A 21615-nucleotide genomic window follows, 5' to 3' on the forward strand; every position below is an offset into this window, starting at 1 on the left:
TTTAAAACTCAGACTTGGGCCCGGAGAGATAGCACAGCGGTGTTTGCCTTGCAAGCAGCCAATCCAGGACCAAAGGTGGTTGGTTCGAATCCTGGTGTCCCATATGGTCCCCCGTGCCTGCCAGGAGCTATTTCTGAGCAGACAGCCAGGAGTAACCCCTGAGCACCACAGGGTGTGCCCCAAAACCAAAAACAAACAAACAAAAAAAACCTCAAACTTGCCCTCCATGACACACTCTCCTCCTCATAATTCTCTTCTCACTACTGTCAATAGCTTCTCTCCAGCCACCAAGAGCTTCTTTGCTTTTTTCTAACAACCCCATAAGGATTTATCATATTGACTTTTTAATATGACTTTGTATGAATTTTCCTTGTCTGAACTTCACTTAGGACACAGAATATGCCCAATTTATCTAAGTGGTCAATCAGTGCTCAAGGCTCACTCCAGGATCTGCACTAAGGGATTATTCCTAGTGGGGCTCAAGGGCTCAAGGCTACCATATGTGGTACCAGAAGAGGAATCTGGGTTGTCTGCATACAAGATAAGCATTTACAAATATTTACACACAGTTACTATGTGGAAGATTAATGATTCCCTTCCCCCTTCAGGCTTTAAAACTCAATAATCATATTACTTAAACTATAAAAATAAAGAAATCTAGGAAGAAGTAAATAAGTGGAGAAAGGCACCATGCCTGTGGATTGCACAAATGAATGTAGTAAAATCAAATAAACATTTCCATTCTTAGGATGGGTGAGGGAAAGAAAACCAATAAAATTGGTGTTATACATTTCTGTGAGTTTTATTAGTATTCCTAGAATGTTTGTAATGAAAAATGTGCTATTTACTTAGGTGTCAGGGATTGACCCCAGAGCCCCATATACATGAAGCCTGCACTCCAAACTCAATTTATTCCTGTCTAGTCTTGGGACCTTTAAAGGAAAAGGAAGGCAGAGTTTTAAGGAGAAGAATTTGTTTCTCTTGCTCTTAGTATTCTTTACCACTGGAAAGTCAGTAACAAGATTTTCATAAAATCTGTTTCATAAGGTAAAAAGGGAAACTTTACTTTAAAAGCAGCAGCCTACTTGTAGTGAAATAAATCTAAAAGAAAGTATTTAAATAAAAGCTTAAAAACTGCAGAGATCTTGTACTTGCTAAAAGACAATTCCCAATATATGAAAATGCAGCCCCCCAAAACCCAGGTCTATGTTGCTATTTGGACTCCAACTTAAATAAGTCATAAATGGGAGTTTTTTTATAATAGTCCACAAAACTTAAGAGAAAATATGTGTTTATTTTTAATTAGAGATTTGATATCAGGCAGAGGCTTGAATTTAGAAACCCTCATAATTTCTTTATAATTCTATTAAGCCCTTAACCAAATAATTAATAATTCACTTTTTTCCCCTTGCCAAGAAAATAAAAGATCTTTTAAAATGAAAATTAGAAGAAATAATATAGTTTTATCATTTAGTATAATATTTAAATTTAAGAAAGGTAAGCTCCTCTCATTCCATAACAAACTCCTAATTGATGTCACTGCTATATTAGATGTCACGTCTATATTAGAAATGAATTCAGGTTATCCATGTGTAAGGTAAATGTCTTACCTACTGTAATCTGGCCCCAATTCTGTATTTTTATTTCAAATTCAAGAACAATAATTATGATAATCAAATAATAGTTTTAAAAATAAATCATCACTTATGGACCAATCCACTTACTAATTTGAAAGATGAGTGAAAGATGACAGGTACCTGATCTGTCTATCCTGAGTGAAAGTCGCCACAGCTGCACTCTGGACACTGTTCTGTGGCACGCTTGATGGCATCTGGACCATGTTGCTGGTTGCTGGCTGAGAAATCACCATAGTGTTATACAGTGGAGTAGTCAGTGTGCTCTGCGTTTGACTGGGAAGAGATGATTGCTGACTGTGCCCGCTCAGGACGGTCTGTGGACTTTGCTAGAAAAAAGATGATTTCAAAGAGAATAACTGAAACATTTCTTCAGAAAGTAAGTCATTCAGACAATAACTGGCATGACAGAAGACATATAGAACTAAAGTACAGTAAGTATTCTGGGTGATCTACTATTGAAGAATGATAATGGACTACTTTTAAGTATCTGATTACAAGATGCAAATCAGGGCTAAAATGTCACTTCTGAATAGGAATGATATAAAACATACACAAAGAACTTAGGCTAAATGTGCAGTTACCAAAATTACCCCATTTTTGGGGGGAGAGGGGGTATACCTGGTGTGCTAAGGGGTTACTCCTGACTCTGCACTCAGAAATCACTCAGGATAGGCTGGGGGGGGGGGGATATGGGATGCCACGTCAGTTGTGTGCAAGGCAAATGCCTCACCTGCTGTGCTATTATTACTCCAGGCCCTGCTTGTTTGGGGGCCACACTCAGCAGTGTTCAGGACTTACTCCAAGATCTGAACTCACTCAGGGATTATTCCTGGAGGACTTCAGGGTACCATATGTAGTACCAGAAGTGGAATATGAATTGCTGCATGAAAAAAAACAAGCAGCCTACCCATTCTATTATTGCCTAGACCCAACACTACACATTTGTATATTTTATTTTAAGCCTAAAGATTTAATTCGAATCATAGATTATATAAATTACCATTTCCTAGACAACTGATGAAATCGTAACTACTCCAACAATTTAATCTCCACATAGTGCATGTAATATGTCTATTTGTCCACCTGAAAGTCAGACCATTTCAACATATTAAAGTGAACTGCTCTTTTTTTTTTTAAATTTGGTCACACCCGGCAGTGTTCAGGGGCTGCTCCTGGCTCTACACTCAGAAATCGCTCCAGACAGGCTCGGGGTCCATATAGGATGCCAGGAGTAGAACCACAATCCCCCTGCATGCAAGGCAAATGCCCCACCTCCATGCTATTCCTCCAGCCCCAAAGTGCACTGCTCATTTTAAGCAGATGCAGAATTCTGTTAAAACATTAAAATCAAGTTGTCATTTAGCAATAGGTATGTACAAAATATAATGATCACATTCAACAGAATAATGCCACCATTAAATTTTAAAGTACGTGTAGTTCAAAGTATAGTTTATTTTTGTCTTAACAGCAGTATATATTTTAACCACTTGAATACTTAGACCTATTGTATTTTCTATGATTACCTGACTTGGTGTACTCTGTAAAGTCTGCTGTTGTATCATGTGCTGATTTGTGCCAATGTGTCCAGAATTCATTCCACTTTGAATCTGGTTAGTTTGAACAACCTGGCCTTGCATATTTATAGATCCAAGTGGCTGGATATTAGATGAATTTCCAGAAGAAAGATGAAAAGAACCAAAATTCAATCCAGGAGTTGACTGCTGTAAAAACATCTTTAAAGGGACCATTATCGATGAACACAAGTAAGAATGAGAGCATTAGAAATAGGAAATTAAAGCAGAGTAAGTGCAAAAAGCAAGCAATAAAACTAAGATATTTTGAAACAATAACAAATTATTCAATAAAATATGATATTTTTCCAAGCCATACTATCATGTTACATGAGTATAAGAAAAATGTTATAAATTCCAAAACCTTTATTTGGTTGAGCATTTTATATGTTGAAGACTACTTATTATATCACCTAGCATTACTCTTTTTTGGGGGGAGGGTTGGAGCCACACCTGGTGATGCTCAGGGGTTACTCCTGGCTATTTGCTCAGAAATTGCTCCTGGTTCGGGGGATCAGAGGGGACATCAGAGATCAAACCCAGATCCGTCCTGAGTTGGCTGCGTGCAAGGCAAATGCCCTATCATTGTTCTATCTCTCCAGCCCCCAGCTAGCATTACTCTTAGAAAACTGTGACACCCCCAATTTGTGACCATAGAAAGTAGCAGTTTTCATCAAAAATTTCCCTTATACCAAAGTACCAAATGACTGCATTATTAATGTTATATCTATATATCAAATATGATTTTGTAGTATGAATTTAAGCTTACTAAAAATCAGGCTGCTAAAAGATGACTCTAATCTTTTTTTGGTTTTGGGCCATATCTGGTGGTGTTCAGGAATTACTCTTGGCTCTATGCACAGAAATCACACATGGCAGATTTAGGGTACCATATGGGGTGCTGCAGATGGAACCTGAATTGGCTGCATGCGAGGTAAATGCCTCTAATCTCGAGAAACAAGTATACCAAGGGAGCTATCCTTAGGAATGAATTCTCTTCAGAAACTGTAAATTTTGGGCAGGAGTGGTGGCGTAGCAGTAGGGCGTTTGCCTTGCACTTGCTGACTTGGGAAGGACTGCGTGGTTCTATCCCCATGCTTCCCATATGGTCCCCCAAGTCAGGAGTGATTTCTGAGTGCATAGCCAGAAGTAACCCCTGAGTGTGGCCCAAAGACCAAAAAAAAAAAAAAAAAAAAAAAAAAAAGAAACTATAATCACTGGATAGGTAACTAGTATTTACTGAGTCAAATGTCAAATAAATAAAATATATCTTTTGAATATCACTTTTTTCTTAAAATTTATAGGATGCTTCACAAATTTGCGTGTCATCCTTGCGCAAGGGCCATACTAATCTCTGTATCATTCCAATTTTAGTATATGTGCTGCCAAAGCGAGCACGAATATCACTTCTAATTGAGAAAAATTAATTTGCCTAAGAAACCTAAAAACATCAATGGCATGCTTTTTTTTTTTTTGGGTCCACACCCGGCGGTGCTCAGGGGTTACTCCTGGCTGTCTGCTCAAAAATAGCTCCTGGCAGGCACAGGGGACCATATGGGACACCGGGATTCGAACCAACCACCTTTGGTCCTGGATCGGCTGCTTGCAAGGCAAACGCCACTGTGCTATCTCTCCAGGCCCCGGCATGCTTCAAATTTAACAGTTTACCTGCAGTCCTTGACCATGAACCATTTGAAGCTGTTCTTGAATTTTTCTTAGTTCTTCTTGTTGTCGGTGAATATTTGCTTCTATCATCCGCGTTCGTTGCTCCAACTGGTCTTTCAGATGCTGCATGGCTCCTAACTGAGCTGAAAACTGAAACTAAAGGACCATGTTTGGAAAAAAGAGAATGCATTTTTAGTATTTAATCCTCAAAATTATGTAATCTGAAAAGTAAGCTATTATAAGTTAAGAATGTTATGCCAGGTCTTAATATATTGATTGCATTGTGTATTAATACTGTGAAGACAAATGTTCGTCTTTCTAGCTCTGACGTTTTCCCTTTTCCTATTGGGCAGTTTCCTAGGTAAGTCATCTATACAGGAGCAGGTGACTTTATAACAAGCCTCCACTGATCCTATGGGCATCTCACTAACAAATGTGATTCGTATCCCAGTGAGTGACTTTCTGCACAGTTCTTTAGTGACTTCCCTTGATATCCAGTGATTATAGATCACACCTGCTCCAATGGGACACTGCCCCATATAACACAGGGGAGGGATTTAGGAGGACTTCTAGACTGTTTTCCTTGAGACCTAGCTGTGCTCACATCTGTTTATTCTGTATTCTCTACTTCTAAGAGTTAATATATTATCCCAATTTAGATTTCTGGTATAGTTTTTGAATTCTAACTAGATATGTTTGATTTTAAGGATACACTGATGTTAGAAGAATTTGACCTGAATTCAAACTAGCTGTGAGCTTGCTACCACAATTAAGTTAGGCCATTTTAAGAATACGAATTACTTAGCATTTTTTACCTATGAACAAGTAAAAAGGTAGTTTAGTTCTTCATATCATATTCTGGGATCCCCGAAATGTCACCTTAGAGCTCCTACTTCATTAGAAAGGCATAATCTACCATTTTACACTCAGTTTTAACTGAAATTATTTATCAGATCAGCACAAACATCCATCAAATTTTAAAGTAAACCATTATGAAAGAATGCATTTAGGAATGAAAATAGTTATCTGATTCTATATATAGGTTTTCTATCTCATATAACCCTCTGTTTTACATGAGTTGTAAACAGCTTCTGATTACTACTGTTTGAATTTGGCCACATCTGGGGTTGCCTCAACATTTAAAATAAATATAGGTTCCATTAATTCCTGAATACTCAGAGAATTTTGAAAATCTGTCTTAAAATCTCCTATAATAAATGCACCTAAATATAAGAAATGTATCCCCCCATTTTCCCAAGACCTTTTCACTTCAAAATTTGCATTAGTATACTGTGTATCTTCAATATATAAACCTACATATAGGTTTATATATATATCCTTATATAGGTTGACTTCAGAGATTGATAAGAACCAAAAACTAGGATAAGAGAATATAACAAATTTAGTATTCAGTATCCCGAGGTTAATAACCTAATACAATTAAAAGCACGTTTAAATACATATGAATTCTGTTATATTTCATAAAAGTTTATGATGCTATTAAAAACTGTAACTAAATATGGTAATAATGTGAAACTGTGATAGGATATATGGTAGGTAGGTTAGGTACAGTAGCTAGAAATTCAGATGATAGTATTTAGTATCAACGTAAGTGTTCTATTATAAGCCAGTGTTGCTCACCTATTTCTGACTATGGCCCTCTTCTTCTTCTTTTATTTATTTATTTATTTATTCATTCATTTATTTATTTATTTTGGTTTTTGGGCCACACCCCGTGAAGCTCAGGGGTTACTCCTGGCTATGTGCTCAGAAAGCGCTCCTGGCTTGGGGGACCATATGGGATGCCGGGGGATTTAACTGTGGTCTGTCCTAAGTTAGCACATGCAAGGAAAACTCCCTACCGCTTGTGCCACCACTCTTATGGCCCTCTTCTGACCTTATTTCCTTCCAGTGCTTCATCCCCAGGAGTCCAGTCTTAGCAGTGGCTTCCCTAGTCTCATACTGTGTTGCTATCAACCCCTTACCCCCTTGGGGCTATTTTCATGATTTTTACCTGTGGCCTTCTTGGGATGTTCTGAGGGATCTATGGGGGCCATATGATCCCTAGTTGAGAAATACTGATTCAAATAATCATTTAAACAATTCTTCCAAGATCCATAAAAATAAAACACACAGCCATTTTATCTATAACATAAATTTATAATGTTTCCCAGACATGGGGAGAGAGTGGGGCAGTTAGAGCACAATAAGCAGGACTAAATATTGGTTGTGTATGACTTCCATGTAACCACAAAGACTTTGGAATCCCTGGCTACTGATTACTAAGGGGTAGTTGCAGCCTATAATCACCAACAATCAAAAATGGCCTCAGAGTCTAAAAGCTCACAATTGAGATTCACTGCATCTATAAACACATAATTCTAAAAAATCCTCATTAGTTTAAAGGTGATGTATCATTTAAAAATACTCAACTGAAAAAAAAAGACAAAACAAAACAAAATCAAAACAAAATACCTGGGACATGCCTTGTGGAATTGGGAAATGTGCGGCTTGAGACATCACTGGCTGTGTTAATGACTGACCAACAGACTGGGAATTTATGGACTAGAAGCAAAATAAAAAAGTAACACTGAATTGTTGTTTGTTCCCATACACGATACTTCAAGTAGTCTTTATAACTGAATTCAAGTTTGCCTCTTTTATTTTAAGCTGAATGCAGGCATGTCTCCTCCTCTACACTAGAAATGCCTGCTTCTGCTAAAAATCTTGCATGGATTTTCAATCAAGTTGGCTGAATTTAACTGAAGGTGATTAGTTTAAGAACTTAGATATAAAATGGTTCCCGACAGATCAGTAGGGCAGGCAGAACATGCTTTGCATGTTAGAGGCCTTAATCCCTGGTACCATATGGTCAATTGAGAATTCTGGGAGCTTCCCCTGAGCACTAAGCCAGGAAAAGCCCCTGAGCATTGCTGATAATTGTCAAAAATAGATAAAACAAAACCCCAAAGTATTCACATGTGATGTTTTTATAGTGTATCTATCATTTAACCTGAAAAACAATTTAAAGGTATATTAACAATTACCTCACAAAAAAGAGCTTGAGTGTTACATCATTAACATTTCAATTTTTATAAAAACGAATAATAGATCAATGTATTTCTGAAAAATTAGATTTTTTCCCTTTTAATAATATCTTTTAATAAATCTTTATTTTACAAAATAGTGACTAAAGAGTTTACCTGACTACTAAATGATGATCTCCTTTGTGCCATCTTCTCATGAGTTGATAAATGTTGTCTCGGGGGAGTGCTAGTATCTGTTGGGATCTTTGTTGGTGTTGCTGAGGTAAGTTAACAAAAACAAAATAGGTTAATATTTTAGAAAATGTAGTCTTCAAAGCAAAGCTCAAAACACTTTTCAGTTAAAAAAATAAAACAAAACACTTTTCAGTAATAAAATATGGTCTTACAACTCAATAATCAAAAAATTAAAACCCAACATAACTGAAGTCCAGTAAGACTTGTACAGTTACCACTCCAAAGAAGACACAGGAAAGACCAGTGGGTATATGAAAAGATGTTTTACCTTGCTAATCATCAGGGAAGTGCAAATCAAAACAACAATGTATTATCATAGTATATCTGTGTGGATGGTTATTCTAAAAAGGTAAATACTAAGTTTGGCAAGAATGTGGAGCCTTTGCACAGTACCAGTGGTAATATAAAATGGCAGATATTGTAGAAGTGGTACAGTTTCTAAAAAAAAATTCAAGACAACTACCATAACAGATGATGATCCAACAATTCCATTTCTAGAATTTATATATTCAAAAGAACTGAAACCAAGACCTCAAACACTCCCAAGTTCAAGGCCTAATTATTCAAAATAGCCAAGATGCAAAAACAATCTGTCTATGCAAGAACATGAATGAACTTAGACATCAGACCATATGAACTGAGCCATTGACAAATACTGCCAGACTCCATTTTGAGGGCAACTATGTAATGGGGAGTGAAGTTTCAATTGATCATAATGAATCAACTTTAGAGACCTGCAGTATATCTCTAGAAAATTTTAACAAGGTAAATAGTTATCAGTAGAAAAACTGTCTCCCTTAAGATTTAAAAAATGGGGGCTGGAGAGATAGCATGGAGGTAAGGCATTTGCCTTTCATGCAGGAGGTCATTGGTTCGTGGAGCCAGGAATAACCCCTGAGCACTGCCGGGTGTGACCCAAAAACCACACACACACACACACAAAAAAAAAAGATTTAAAAAATGTTAGCCTCATTGATGATCTACTCAAAATGTTAAGTAATTCTTTTTTTTTTTTTTTTTGGTTTTAGGGCAATACCTGGCGGTGCTCAGGGGTTACTCCTGGCTGTCTGCTCAGAAATAGCTCCTGGCAGGCACAGGGGACCATATGGGACACCGGGATTCGAACCAACCACCTTTGGTTCTGGATCAGCTGCTTGCAAACACCGCTGTGCTATCTCTCCGGGCCCTGTTAAGTAATTCTTAACAAACCCTTTCTTTTTCCTTATTATACAGCTTTAAGAGATATAAGAGTGTTAGAGGAATTACTAATTACAATTATGCATATTTCATAAAGACACTAAATAAAGACTCATAAAAGCAAACTTGACTGGCTTTACAAAATAAAGGAGTAGTTTTGTTTTGTTTTTGAGGGACAATAAAAAACAAATAATACAAACTTTATTACCTATTTCACAGGTCATTTATTAATTTAATACTTCGCTAAATGTGAGCAAAGTATCTCATTGCCAGAAAGGCCACTATATTTCAAAATGCAAAATCCTTTAAAAGAGCATTTGATGAACTCTGCTGGTATCAGTAGCATACACCATTAAGGAGCATCTCTTGAAGAATAAAGTCTATTTACAAAGTATTGATAACTCACAGGAAGGGTCTGAGACTGCTGTGTGAGATGATTTTCTTGAACTCCGAGAAGAGGCAGAAGGGGTTGGGCTGTGATCAAACCTTTCCAAAGCTTCCTTAAGACTGACTGTATTTATACGGTTATCAGACCCAGAATCTTGGCTCTATGGAAGCAGAGTAAAATTAATATATTTTTTCTATAAATTCAAAGATTACAATTAGCAAAGCACTGGCATATCCCTCCTGTTAATAATCAGTTCTTTTTCTACACGGCAGAGGTATATACATTAGGTAAAGAAATGCATATCTTGGGGCCGGGCGGTGGCGCTGGAGGTAAGGTGCCTGCCTTGCCTGCACTAGCCTAGGACGGACCTCGGTTCGATCCCCCGGCGTCCCATATGGTCCCCCAAGAAGCCAGGAGCAACTTCTGAGCGCATAGCCAGGAGTAACCCCTGAGCGTCACAGGGTGTGGCCCAAAAACCAAAAAAAAAAAAAAAAAAAAAAAAAAGAAATGCATATCTTGCTTATGTAAGGATATGAGTTCCATCTATGGTAAGCCTGGTCCAAGCAATGTCAGATATATTCCTGGCAGATTTGGATGGCAGGACTGAGTATAACTAAAAGTGGTCTCAGGGGCCCCTGAACACTACTTCAGAAGACACCCACACACACCCACACACACATTCATTTTTTTTTTTTTTTTTAAATTTTGGGCCATACTCAGTGACACTCAGTGGTTACTCCTGGCTATGGTTCCCTGAGTCAGGAGTAATAAGCCCAGAGCCAGGAGTAAGCCCAGAGCACCACCAGGTATGGCTTAAAACAAACAAACAAATAACAACAACAAAACCCAAAAATCAAATTTTAAGAATGGGCAACGGTCTTGTTGCATAGGCACTTTTCAAAAAAAGATATATAAATAGTTAATACATACATGAAAATATTCAACATCCCTAATCATTAGGAAAATGAAACCAAATTTACAATGAAGGGGCCAGAGTATAGTGAGCGGATATGGCATTTGCCTTGCACTTGGCTGACGTGGGTCTCTGGCATCTCATATGGTCACCTGAACACTACCAGGAATGATTCCTGAATGCAGAGTCAGGAATTACCTCTGGGTATAACTGGGTATGACTCAAAATCAAAACTAAACCAACCAAACAAACAAACAAACAAAAAACCCAAACAAACAAAAAACACAAACACCTCACACTTATCAGAATGATTATTATAGAAAACCTCAAATACCAAATAGCCAATCTTGGTGAGAATATAGAGAAAAATGGGAGTCTTATACTGATAGAATATAAAATAGTGTAGATATTATAGATGGCTCAGAAAAAAAAACCCCAAACAGGTCTACAAATGGATGATCCAACAGTTCCAATTCTGGTCAGATATTCAAGACTTGAATGCTAATATATAAAACAAGTATGTATATACAACATGCCATTGCAACATTATTCATAATAGTTAAAGGATAGATGCAATTCAAGTGTATCAGGAGATGAAATGATAAGATATGGTATATATACACTATGAATTATTTGTCCCAAGAAGGATGTAAGTTCTGACATATGCTGATATATGCTCCAGCATGCATGAACTTTTGAGGACATTATGCCAAGTGAAATGAGTTAGTCATAACAGATTGGTAAAGACAGCACAATTCACTTATGTGAGGTAAAAGTCAAATCCACAGAAATAGAGAAACCTATAGTTGCCAACATGTTAGAGAGGAAGGAATAGGAAGTTACTGTTTTGTGGGTACAGAATTTCACTGTGAAATAATATTCCAGTAGGTATTGGAATTCTGGATTGAACTCCATGATTGCATTGATGGAAGATAGTGACTACTGCATTACAGCTAAATGTCCTTAGTGTTACTAAAACTGAAAAGGAAAAATAAGCAGAAAAGTAAACATTCTAATGACTTAACAACACTTACAAAGGCATTGGACACTTTCAGTCATCAAAATCATAAACATTAACACTACTATAACCATGTTATGTAAAAACTAATAAGAATAATTTCTTTTTAAATTAAAGAAAACAGCAAATAAAGAAAAAGCAAAAAAAGAAAATAGTAAAGAAACAGACAAAACCCAACAAAAACAAACTTTTGGGTTCTGCCAACTGATAGCATGGTGGTTACAAGAGAGGTGAAGAGAGTGGTGAAAAGGTTGGAAGGATCAATGTAGGGTGGTGGAATTGGTATTTGAGTATAGTAACATGCATTTTGAAGAGGTGAAATTGTACTCCTAATATATAATCTTATTAAACAACATTAACTTAATCATATCTATGAGAACACATTAATAGTACTGTAAATCAACCAAAGACCAAAAAAAAAAAAAAATACCATAATCGATAAGGGGCTGGAGAGATAGCATGGAAGTAAGGCATTTGCCTTTCATGCAGAAGGTCATTGGTTCGAATCCCGGCATCCCATATGTTCCCCCGAGCCTGCCAGGAATGATTTCTGAGTGTGGAGCCAGGAGTAACCCCTGAGCGCTGCCAGGTGTGACCCAAAAACCAAAATAAAAATACCATAATAGTACTGTAAATCAAAAAAAAAAGTTATTTTTAAAAACAAGTCAGACAGTTCAAGGGATCAAGCACATAGTTTGACTGGATGTTCAAGTTTGGTCCTTAGCACTGCCAGGAGCAAACCAAACACACAGAGCTGGGTGTAGTCCCTAAAAATGCTGTGTGTAGCCCCAAAACAGAGGGAAAGAAAGTAAAACAAAAACAGGATATAGGAACTGGAGAGATAGCATGGTGGTAGGGCGTTTGCCTTGCATGGTGGTTCGAATCCTGGCATCCCATATGGTCCCCTGAGCCCTGCCGGGTGTGACTCAAAAAAAAAAAAAAAAAAGAAACAAACAAACAAACAGGATATAAAGTTCTAATATTCTAAATTTAAAATAAGGGTAAAAATTAATCCTATTATTAGTGAGAAAATAAAATATTTCAAAAATAAATGGTCCTAAAAATTCTTCTTAAAATCACTATATTTAGGGTCAGAGTGATAGCATAGTGGCAGAATGTTTATTCCCGGCATCCCATACGGTCCCTTTAGCCTGCCAGGAGTAATTTCTGAGCACAGAGCCAGGAATAATCCTTGCTGGTGTGGTCCTAAAACCCCCCAAATTTTTTTACTTGATTTAAACACCATGGTTTACAAGGTTGTTCATAATATAATTGTTTTATTTTTTCATAATTAAAAAATATGGAACATTTCATGAATTTGCATGCCATCCTAGCGCAGGGGCCATGCTAACCTTCTCTGTATCATTCCAATTTTAGCATATGTGCTGACAAAGCAAGCGTGTTGTAAACAATTCTTGATCCTAACAGTTGTTGTCACCCCACTAGCCAGCTCCATAGACTCATTTTATCTCCAAAAGAGATGCAAATGAAGCCGCAAAAATTCATGGCTATACTTGGTCTCATAGTTGAAAACTCTGGGGCTTCCTAGGAAGTGGGGCTTGAGTCTCAGGACTGCTTATACCCCTGCACCACTCCCCCTCCCTGCAACTGCATGGCCAGCTAAACCAAGGCTCAAATTCACCTCTTCAAGAATGATCTCTACAAAAACACCATACCAACAATTCCAAGTTCATGAATTTTGGGGCTGAAAACTCTGGGGTCTTCTAAAATAAGGGTGGGCAGCCTTCTCCTACCTCTCCATATTTCCAGAAGCTTAGCAGCCACATGCACATATTCAAAAGCCACCACCATGTCTACTCATCGGCCCAATTACATAGTCCTAGAATTCCTGGAGAGTATATGCTTGACACCTCCAAACTGCTTAGTATTGAAGAGTCTAGTTGAAGCACACCAAATTAGATGTGAAAGTAGCATAGAAACCACCCAACCTTCACAAATAAAACCAGTAACACAGGGGGCCGGAGAGATAGCATGAAGGTAAAGCGTTTGCCTTGCATGCAGATGAATGGTGGTTCGAATCCCAGCATCCCATATGGTCCCCTGAGCCTGCCAAGAGCAATTTCTAAGCATAGAGCCAGGAGTAACCCGAGTGCTGCCAGGTGTGACCCAAAAACCAAAAACCAAAAAAACAGTAACACAGAATGCATAACTAGCAACAAACATCTTAGTAAATTGCATACAGACTTAATGACCCCATTGTGAGATACAATTTTCCTATATTTTTACCATTTTTTTTTTGTAATTCCATTACCATTTAGTTGTAACAAGTAATATAAAGTAAATTATTTTGTGCCTGCCAAGCGGGCAAGCGTGGGGGTGGGAGAGATCTGGGGAAACTGGTAAAGGGAATGTTACTCTAGTGGTGGGATTGGTGTTGGAACACCGAAAGCCAAAAACAACAAAAACAACTGTATTATGAACAACTCTGTAAATCCCAATGGTGTTTAAATAAAGTAGTAAAATCAAGTTACAAAAGAATTATTGAGCCTTGTCTTTGATTGGGATAAAATGAAATAATTAAATAAACTGTGAGACACATACTTTGTCAGCAGCTGTCTCCGGAAGAGACTCCTCAATGCCAAGTTCTCGTCGTCTTTCAGCCCTAACTTCAGCATAACTGCAAATGGGAAATAACAGTTTGTTCAATCACTTAACACTGCAGAGGGGGCATTTTAAACATTCCCTGAACCTGAACAATTTTCTACATAAACTAAAATTTATCTTCAGTGTGTTATTTTAATTCAAATATATTGCTCTCTATATCTCAGTAGTTTTACAAGCCATTTTAAGTCATTCATAACTAAATTTGGCACTCAAATAAAGAGGTATGAAAGGGTATTGGCTATTTACTCCAATTTTCCTTTTACAAGTAGAATTCTCTTACTTAACTGTCTGTTACAAATTGTGTTCTAAGCCACAAAATTGAAGGCAGGTAGTAGTACAGTGGTATGGAACTTGCTTTGCATGCTGCTGTCCTGAGTTTGAGGCCCAGCATCACACACCACATATATGGTTTGCCGAGCACTGTCGAGAATAAACCCTGAGCAGAACTAAATCCCTACCTCTTATCAAAATTTAAAATATTTAAAAATATCGTAAAACTGAAGCTAAAAAACACTAAACCCACAGTCAATGACAACAGAATCAATATCCAATTTACAACAAGCTGTACAAGTGGGGGAACAGTTACACACTACTATTATAGGGGGTGAAGGTGGGAGATATGGGATGCATGCTGGGAACAGGGGTGGAGGGAAGACAACACTAGTGGTGGGAATGCTCCTCATTTATTGTTACTATGTGCCTTAAGTATTTTCTGTGAAATAATTGTAACTCACTTTGACCACAATAAAAAAAAAAAAACCTGAAGGTAAGAATTATCTAATACTAATTTCCATATAATACTTGAAAGTAAATGATAAGTTTAATAAGATACTAAAATATATACGAATAGGAAAAATTGTTATAATTCATTAAGAAACTACGCATAAAATTACATGCAAAATTTATCAAGGATTATTTTGTAATTCAAAAATTCTATAAAAGAATTATTTATTACCTTACTACAGTGTGTGTACAAACAATAAACTCTGGTCTTGAATTCCACTGATGGTAAGTGATATAATAATGAGTCTGAAGCCAAATCCATTGTTGTCCTTTGGTCAGGAACCTATAATAACATGATTTGCCTTTCCCATATTGCATCACTAAGAGAAAAAATTCAATTCACATTATTAGTTATTTCTTTTTCAGTAAAAACTATTAATTTCTTTAATCTATAGATAGAAAACATTTTTTCTGGCTATTTATTTAGATGTACATATTCATGTATGTGTGTATACAAATATACAAATAAGAAAATGCTACTTTGCAGAAATACTTAAGCTTCAAAGCAATTTTGGAACAACTCTTCTTCCACGTAGCCTAGCTTATAGTCAGTTATTGCCCTTCTTGTATACTTTTGATAAACATTACATTTCTTAATATCAAAAAATTAAGTTTACATTATTTCATCCTCCTGTCAAGATACTATAACAGCAGTAAACTAGCCACACCTGAGTTTCTTCCCATAGGTACCACAGCAGGAGCTGAATCTTTGAAGTATTTAATACTAAAGTTTAACCAGACTTTTTCTGCATAACTGGTGTATGCTGTGATGTTTCTCAAAGCATTCTCTGTAGATTTTAAGCCAGAAGCCTTTTAACTTGCTAACTTAATTAAGTGGTTGATATTTTCCCCCAAATTCTATGTATGCCATGTTTCTTGTGTAAAGTCAGGGGGTGGGTAGATTAAAAAGGGAAAATAATGTGTTTCCTACTCATTTTGCTTTTCATAACCCCCCCTCCCTTTTTCTGTTTTTGGGTCACACCCAGCATCGCTCAGAGGTTACTCCTGGCTTTACGCTCAGAAATCGCTCCTGGCAGGCTCAGGGGACATTATGGGATGCTGGGATTCGAACCACCATCCTTTTGCATGCAAGGCAAATGTCCTATCTCCATGCTATCTCTCTGGCCCCTATAAAACCCTTTTTAATGGACTAGCTGGCATTCACTGGATTAAAGCTTAGAAAATGTTGGTAGGATTCTTCATGAGTGTGATTAAATGAGGAAACCAATATATATGTATATAAAACTGTCCAAAATTATACAACTTCTAAGAGAAGTATCAGTTCTTTTTATTTATTTTTTTGTATTTTATTATATATAAATCTTTATTTAAGCACCATGATTACACATGATCACACCCAGCAGCGCTCAGGGGTTACTTCTGGCTCCATGCTCAGAAATCGCTCCTGGAAGGCTCAGGGGACCATATGGGATGCTGGGATTCAAACCACCGACCTTCTGCATGCAAGGCAACACCTTACCTCCATGCTATCTCTCAGGGCCCTAAGCACCATGATTACAAGCATGTTCATAGTTGGGTTTCAGTCATAAACAGAATACCCTCCTTCACCAGTGCAACATTCCCACCACCAATGCCCCTCTCATCCTCCGCCCCTGCCTGTATTTGCAACAGGTATTATACTTCTCTCATTCTTTAACACTGTCATGCTAGTAGTTATTTCCCTAACGGCATTCACCTCTACAGTCCTCCTATCTCTTGGAATGAATAAATTGTTCTTATTGTGCTAAAATGACTTTACTCTAAAAATCTTCCATGTAGTTAGATTATCATGCTTTATTCTCATAAAATGAGGGCAGTATAGCTCATCAAAGTATTTTGAATGTGTAAAAATGCTTTAAGAGACCCCAAAGAAGGCAGAAATGGAGGAAGGTCAGAAGTCACTAAAACTACCTTAAAACATACCTCTGAAATAAAGAACAACCAATAAAGTGGTAGGTCTAAATACTAATCCCATCTTTTCCACCAATGAGTGATGGGATTATAAAAAAGTCACTAACCTTGCTGTCTTTATCTGCTCAACAAGATACTATCTACCTTCTAGAACTATAGTGCCAAGCAGATAAAACAGGAATAATATCTACAATATGTTCAGAATAGTACTGACAAGAATGCTTCTGTTACTCACAATAAAGGAAGGTAAACTTTAGCACTTACTAGGACCTGAGAGATTCTCTAAATGTGTACCTTGCTTCTAGGTAGACCCATATACTTGGAAATAAAAAGTTATGAAACAGTATTATAATGACTTTACAATCTTCAATGCGATCTATTGCTTACTCCAGATGTAGTTCTCATATAGTATAAACAAGGTTTATTAGACACCAAAATATAAAACTGTACTTATAATTATAAAATCAAATATAAAACAGATTCAAGTCTATTTAAACTTGGATATCCACTTAAAATCCCCTATATTTAAAAAAACACAAAAATAGTTGTATCATCTTCTCATTATGATATCTGTTTACATGATTAAAAGTCTTGTCACTTGAAATATTAAAATCTACTTACAGTGCTCATGACATTTGGCCAAATTTTCTAGATCGTCCACATGATAGTAATCATAGCCTGATGTTCCCAGAACTTCAAATGGCAAGTATCCTATTATTGGTGGTGCCCTAAATTACATATAAAGCAATTAGTAAATACTACTTTTTCCATAATAAGAAATAGCCCACCTAGAAGTCAAATTTGCAGAAACCTTTATTTTTAAAACTGTATCTAAAAATCCCAGTTTTAAGTCTGTCCTTGAAACCCACTAATTTAGAGAATTATTTAGGGGGCTGGAGTGATTGTATAGCGGTAGGGCATTTGCCTTGAATACTACCAACCCGGGACAGACCAGAGTTCAAGCCCTGGCATCCCATATGGTCCCTCGAACATGCAAGAAGCGATTTCTGAAATCGCAAAGCCAGGAGTAATCCCTGAGCGCCACTGACTGTTGCCCAACAACTTAAAAAAATTCATTGAATTATTACTATTTTATGAAATTCAAAAATGTTACCTGTGATCTAGAAATAAAAACTTCCATTCTAAACTATGTCTTGATGTAAACTCTTCATTAGGTTCTTCAACAGTGCACATTTCCTGCAAAATAAAATAATAAAAATCTACAAGTATGCTTCTGTGTTCTTAGAAGAATCTAAATATTGTTAATCATAAATGTCAAAATTAGATGACTTTTCTTTACACAATTCTTACATACACTTTTTCTAGGAACATGGCAATAATTAACTTTTTTGTTTTTTGTTTTTGGGTCATACTCAACTACTCAGAACTTATTCCTGTCTCTGTGCTCAGGAGTCACTCCTGGCAGGCAGAAGTACTAAAATTGAACAAGAGTTAGCCATGTCTGCAAGGCAAGCACCCTACTAGCTGTACTCTTGCTCTGATCCCTAAAAAAATAATTTTGACAACCCCCACATTCAGTTACATAATGCTACATGGAGTCATAAACCATAGTTTAAAAGGCTAAGCTCTACATATGGTGTTACCCTAATAAAATCATAATTTTTGATATGAAGGCTATTTCTAAATAGCTTTCTATTGGCTTTTTACTTCCTTACTTATTATTAAATGCTCCATTCATTTTGGAGGTTCTTTCTTTTTTAGGTGTGTGTGTGTGTGGGAGGGTATTACACATCTCTAAGCAGTGCTCAGAGACCATGTCTTGGCAGTGTTTAGGGGATCATATACTTAGTGCCAGAGCTTGAATTGGGGTCAGCTGTATGCAAGACAAATGCTTTACCCATGTATTATGTCTACATGCCATTCCTACTTCCTTTTTTTTAATCATCTGCTATTGGACACAAGAAACAAAAATATATTTTAGGACCGGAGAGACAGCACGGAGGTAGGGCATTTGCCTTGTATGCAGAAGGACAGTGATTTGAATCCTGGCATCCCATATGGTCCCCCGAGCCTGCCAGGAGCGATTTCTGAGCGTAGAGCCAGAGTGATCCCTGAGCACTGCCGGGTGTGACCAAAAACCAATATATATATATATATATATATATATATATATATATATATATATATATATATATATATATATATATCTATATACATATATATATATATGTATATATATATATATGTTTACTATATGTATATAGTAAACATAAAAGTAAAAATATAAATTACAATAAAAAGCCAGTTGGATATTTCTAAAGAATATATTTTTAAAAATCATATTTTAAAATTACCTAAAATTTAGATTTTTCCTTTAATACAGATTGTGAACTTTACAAAGAATATCCTATACTTTTACAAGAGAAACAATTGTGACTTTTAATCATTGGTAAAATGCCAAGATTAGACACTAAGAAAGTTAGTTATATGATGTAATGATTTAGCCTTGATAAATAAGTTGCTTGAAAAATTTGGAATTGGGGCCAGAGAGATAGTATTGCAGGTAGGGCTGTACTAACCGCAGCCTTACATGTGACTGACCTGGGTTTAATCCCCAGTATCCCATATTGTCCCCTGAGCCCACTAGGAGTGATTCTTGACTGTAGTGCCAGGAGTAAGCCCTGAGCACCACCGAGTGTGACCCAAATAAAAATAACAAAACAAAAATAAAACAATAAACCATTGAAACTAAGTTTGTAGAAAGTCCAAGTCATTCTGGAAAAGAAAATCAGGCATATTTTCTATAGTAGTAAGTGAAATCCCTTTTAGACAATAAAATTAGAAAACTAGAGCCAGAGAGATAGCATGGAGGTAAGGCATTTGCCTTTCATGCAGGAGGTCATCGGTTCGAATCCTGGCGCCCCATATGGTCCCCTGTGTCTGCCAAGAGCAATTTCTGAGCCTGGAGCCAGAAATAACCCCTGAGCACTGCCGGGTGTGACCCAAAAACCACACACACACACAAAAACATACCTTAATGAACTGAGGTGTAGCTAAGCGGACAGTAGCTACAAAGCAGACTCTATCTTCATAAGAAGGCCTGTGTGTGCGTTGTATAGTTCCTTCAAAACCATTATGTGCTGAAGTGGATACTGAAACAAGAAAATTGTTTTCCAGTAAATTCTAATTTTATGTTCAAGCATTTATGTCTTTTACAAGCTTAAAAGAATACCAGGTGAAAATACATCACAATTGAAGCATTTCAACTTACCACTGTTTAAAGATTTAAAGTTTCCTATAAATTTCACATACTCATAAGTAGATGGTTCCTTTGGGTCAATTGTTCCTCGAAGCATATGACAAGAGAATTCTAATTGATTTTTTGCTGAAACATAAAGTAATATATATTGTAATACATAACAATAAGTAATATCACACAATATGACTTATAACTATACAATTTAATTCTAACAGTTTACCCTAACTTACCAACATCTACCTAATTTTCAATGCTGGGCATTTATTAATATATGAAATATTATGGCCAAGTCTCAGAAGTATTTGGGCTTTTAAAAATTATCAATAAGTTTCAAGTATACTCCCAAGCAGGGGTTGCTCAGGAGGTCCTGGACCCCACTAGTGAGATTCTCTGTCAAGCAGGCCGGTGGATCAGTGAAAGAGCTGAGGCTATGATGCTACTCTTGCTCTACAGTTCTCATATACTCGGGCGACTTTAGTGGTACTGAGGGTACACCAGAGTTGCACCCAGCATAATTAGGAAACCATGTGGTTCCAGGAATCAAGTCTAGCCAGTTAACTGCTGTACTACTTTGTCTCCTCTCAACTGTTTTTGACAGGCTGACCTTTCTATTCACATATAAACACCCATATGCACATAATCTCAAATCTTGGGATAATCAGTGTGCTATATAGAGTTTGAAGTTTCACATACTTTAATGTCTTTAATACTTTAAGTATTATCAAAGAAATACAAATTTTAAAAAGTTCTTAAAAAGATATCTGATTATGGGGCTTGTAAAATAGCAGAGCAGAGATTTTCTTTGCACAAAGTTCAATCCCCAGCATCCTATATAGTCCCCTGAGCCTGCAAGTCACAAGTAAGCCCTGAGCACTGCTGGGTGTAGTCTAAAAACAACAACAAAAATACGCTTATCAAATTGTGTTGAATAATTTCAGACTCTGCACAGGGCAGTTTAATTTAGCAAAGAATAAGTGGTATTCTGATAAATCATTTCTTCCAGTGAGTCAAAAAGATATGTTTGATTTTACCATAGTATTCTTTTTTTTAAATTTATTTAAAGAAAATGCATCACATAGTTGATATAACTGATCAAAATACATTTGTTTCAAGATGACCAAAAGCAAAGTTAAAAAAAATAGAAAATAGAAAGAAAAACTAAAGAGATGGAAGAAAAAGGAAAGAAGAAAAAGTTCAGTAGCAAGTATATTTTTGAAAATTATTGAATTATCAATGCACTCATTAAAGCACCAGCAGGAAGTTTAATAAGCTCTTTTTTTTTTCTTTTCGGGATAAGAGTTAAAGAAATATAGTAAAAATAATGTGAAAGTGGCAACTGTTGTAGTTTGCATAGGCCCAGCAAAATATGGGGAAAATGGAAAGAAACAGCCTTGGCCTAAATACAA

At 36.6% G+C, this 21615-nt stretch overlaps 1 protein-coding gene and 2 non-coding genes across 4 annotated transcripts in view; all 3 read right to left on the reverse strand.

Moving 5' to 3' along the window:
• Positions 1 to 21615, reverse strand: part of CLOCK (clock circadian regulator) — a 51988-nt gene that overhangs the window by 11244 nt on the left and 19129 nt on the right. The window contains exons 7-18 of one of the 2 annotated variants that reach the window (XM_049789944.1): positions 20222 to 20335; positions 19984 to 20102; positions 18104 to 18186; positions 17611 to 17717; positions 15251 to 15398; positions 14233 to 14308; positions 9758 to 9899; positions 8077 to 8177; positions 7349 to 7438; positions 4877 to 5029; positions 3161 to 3370; positions 1758 to 1963 (exon numbers count right to left, since the gene is read on the reverse strand). In XM_049789944.1, coding sequence (XP_049645901.1) covers positions 1758 to 1963; positions 3161 to 3370; positions 4877 to 5029; positions 7349 to 7438; positions 8077 to 8177; positions 9758 to 9899; positions 14233 to 14308; positions 15251 to 15398; positions 17611 to 17717; positions 18104 to 18186; positions 19984 to 20102; positions 20222 to 20335 — 1549 coding nt within the window. The remainder of the gene's footprint in view (positions 1 to 1757; positions 1964 to 3160; positions 3371 to 4876; positions 5030 to 7348; positions 7439 to 8076; positions 8178 to 9757; positions 9900 to 14232; positions 14309 to 15250; positions 15399 to 17610; positions 17718 to 18103; positions 18187 to 19983; positions 20103 to 20221; positions 20336 to 21615) is intronic. The other variant, XM_049789943.1, reaches the window with a different exon arrangement.
• On the reverse strand, positions 4503 to 4606 carry LOC126033122 (U6 spliceosomal RNA). The gene has a single exon (XR_007504275.1). It is a non-coding gene; the product is annotated as a U6 spliceosomal RNA (small nuclear RNA).
• Positions 12965 to 13067, reverse strand: LOC126033036 (U6 spliceosomal RNA). Its single transcript, XR_007504193.1, has one exon. It is a non-coding gene; the product is annotated as a U6 spliceosomal RNA (small nuclear RNA).

Source organism: Suncus etruscus, chromosome 16, assembly GCF_024139225.1.
Source record: "Suncus etruscus isolate mSunEtr1 chromosome 16, mSunEtr1.pri.cur, whole genome shotgun sequence".
In the NCBI taxonomy this organism is placed as follows: Eukaryota; Metazoa; Chordata; class Mammalia; order Eulipotyphla; family Soricidae; genus Suncus; species Suncus etruscus.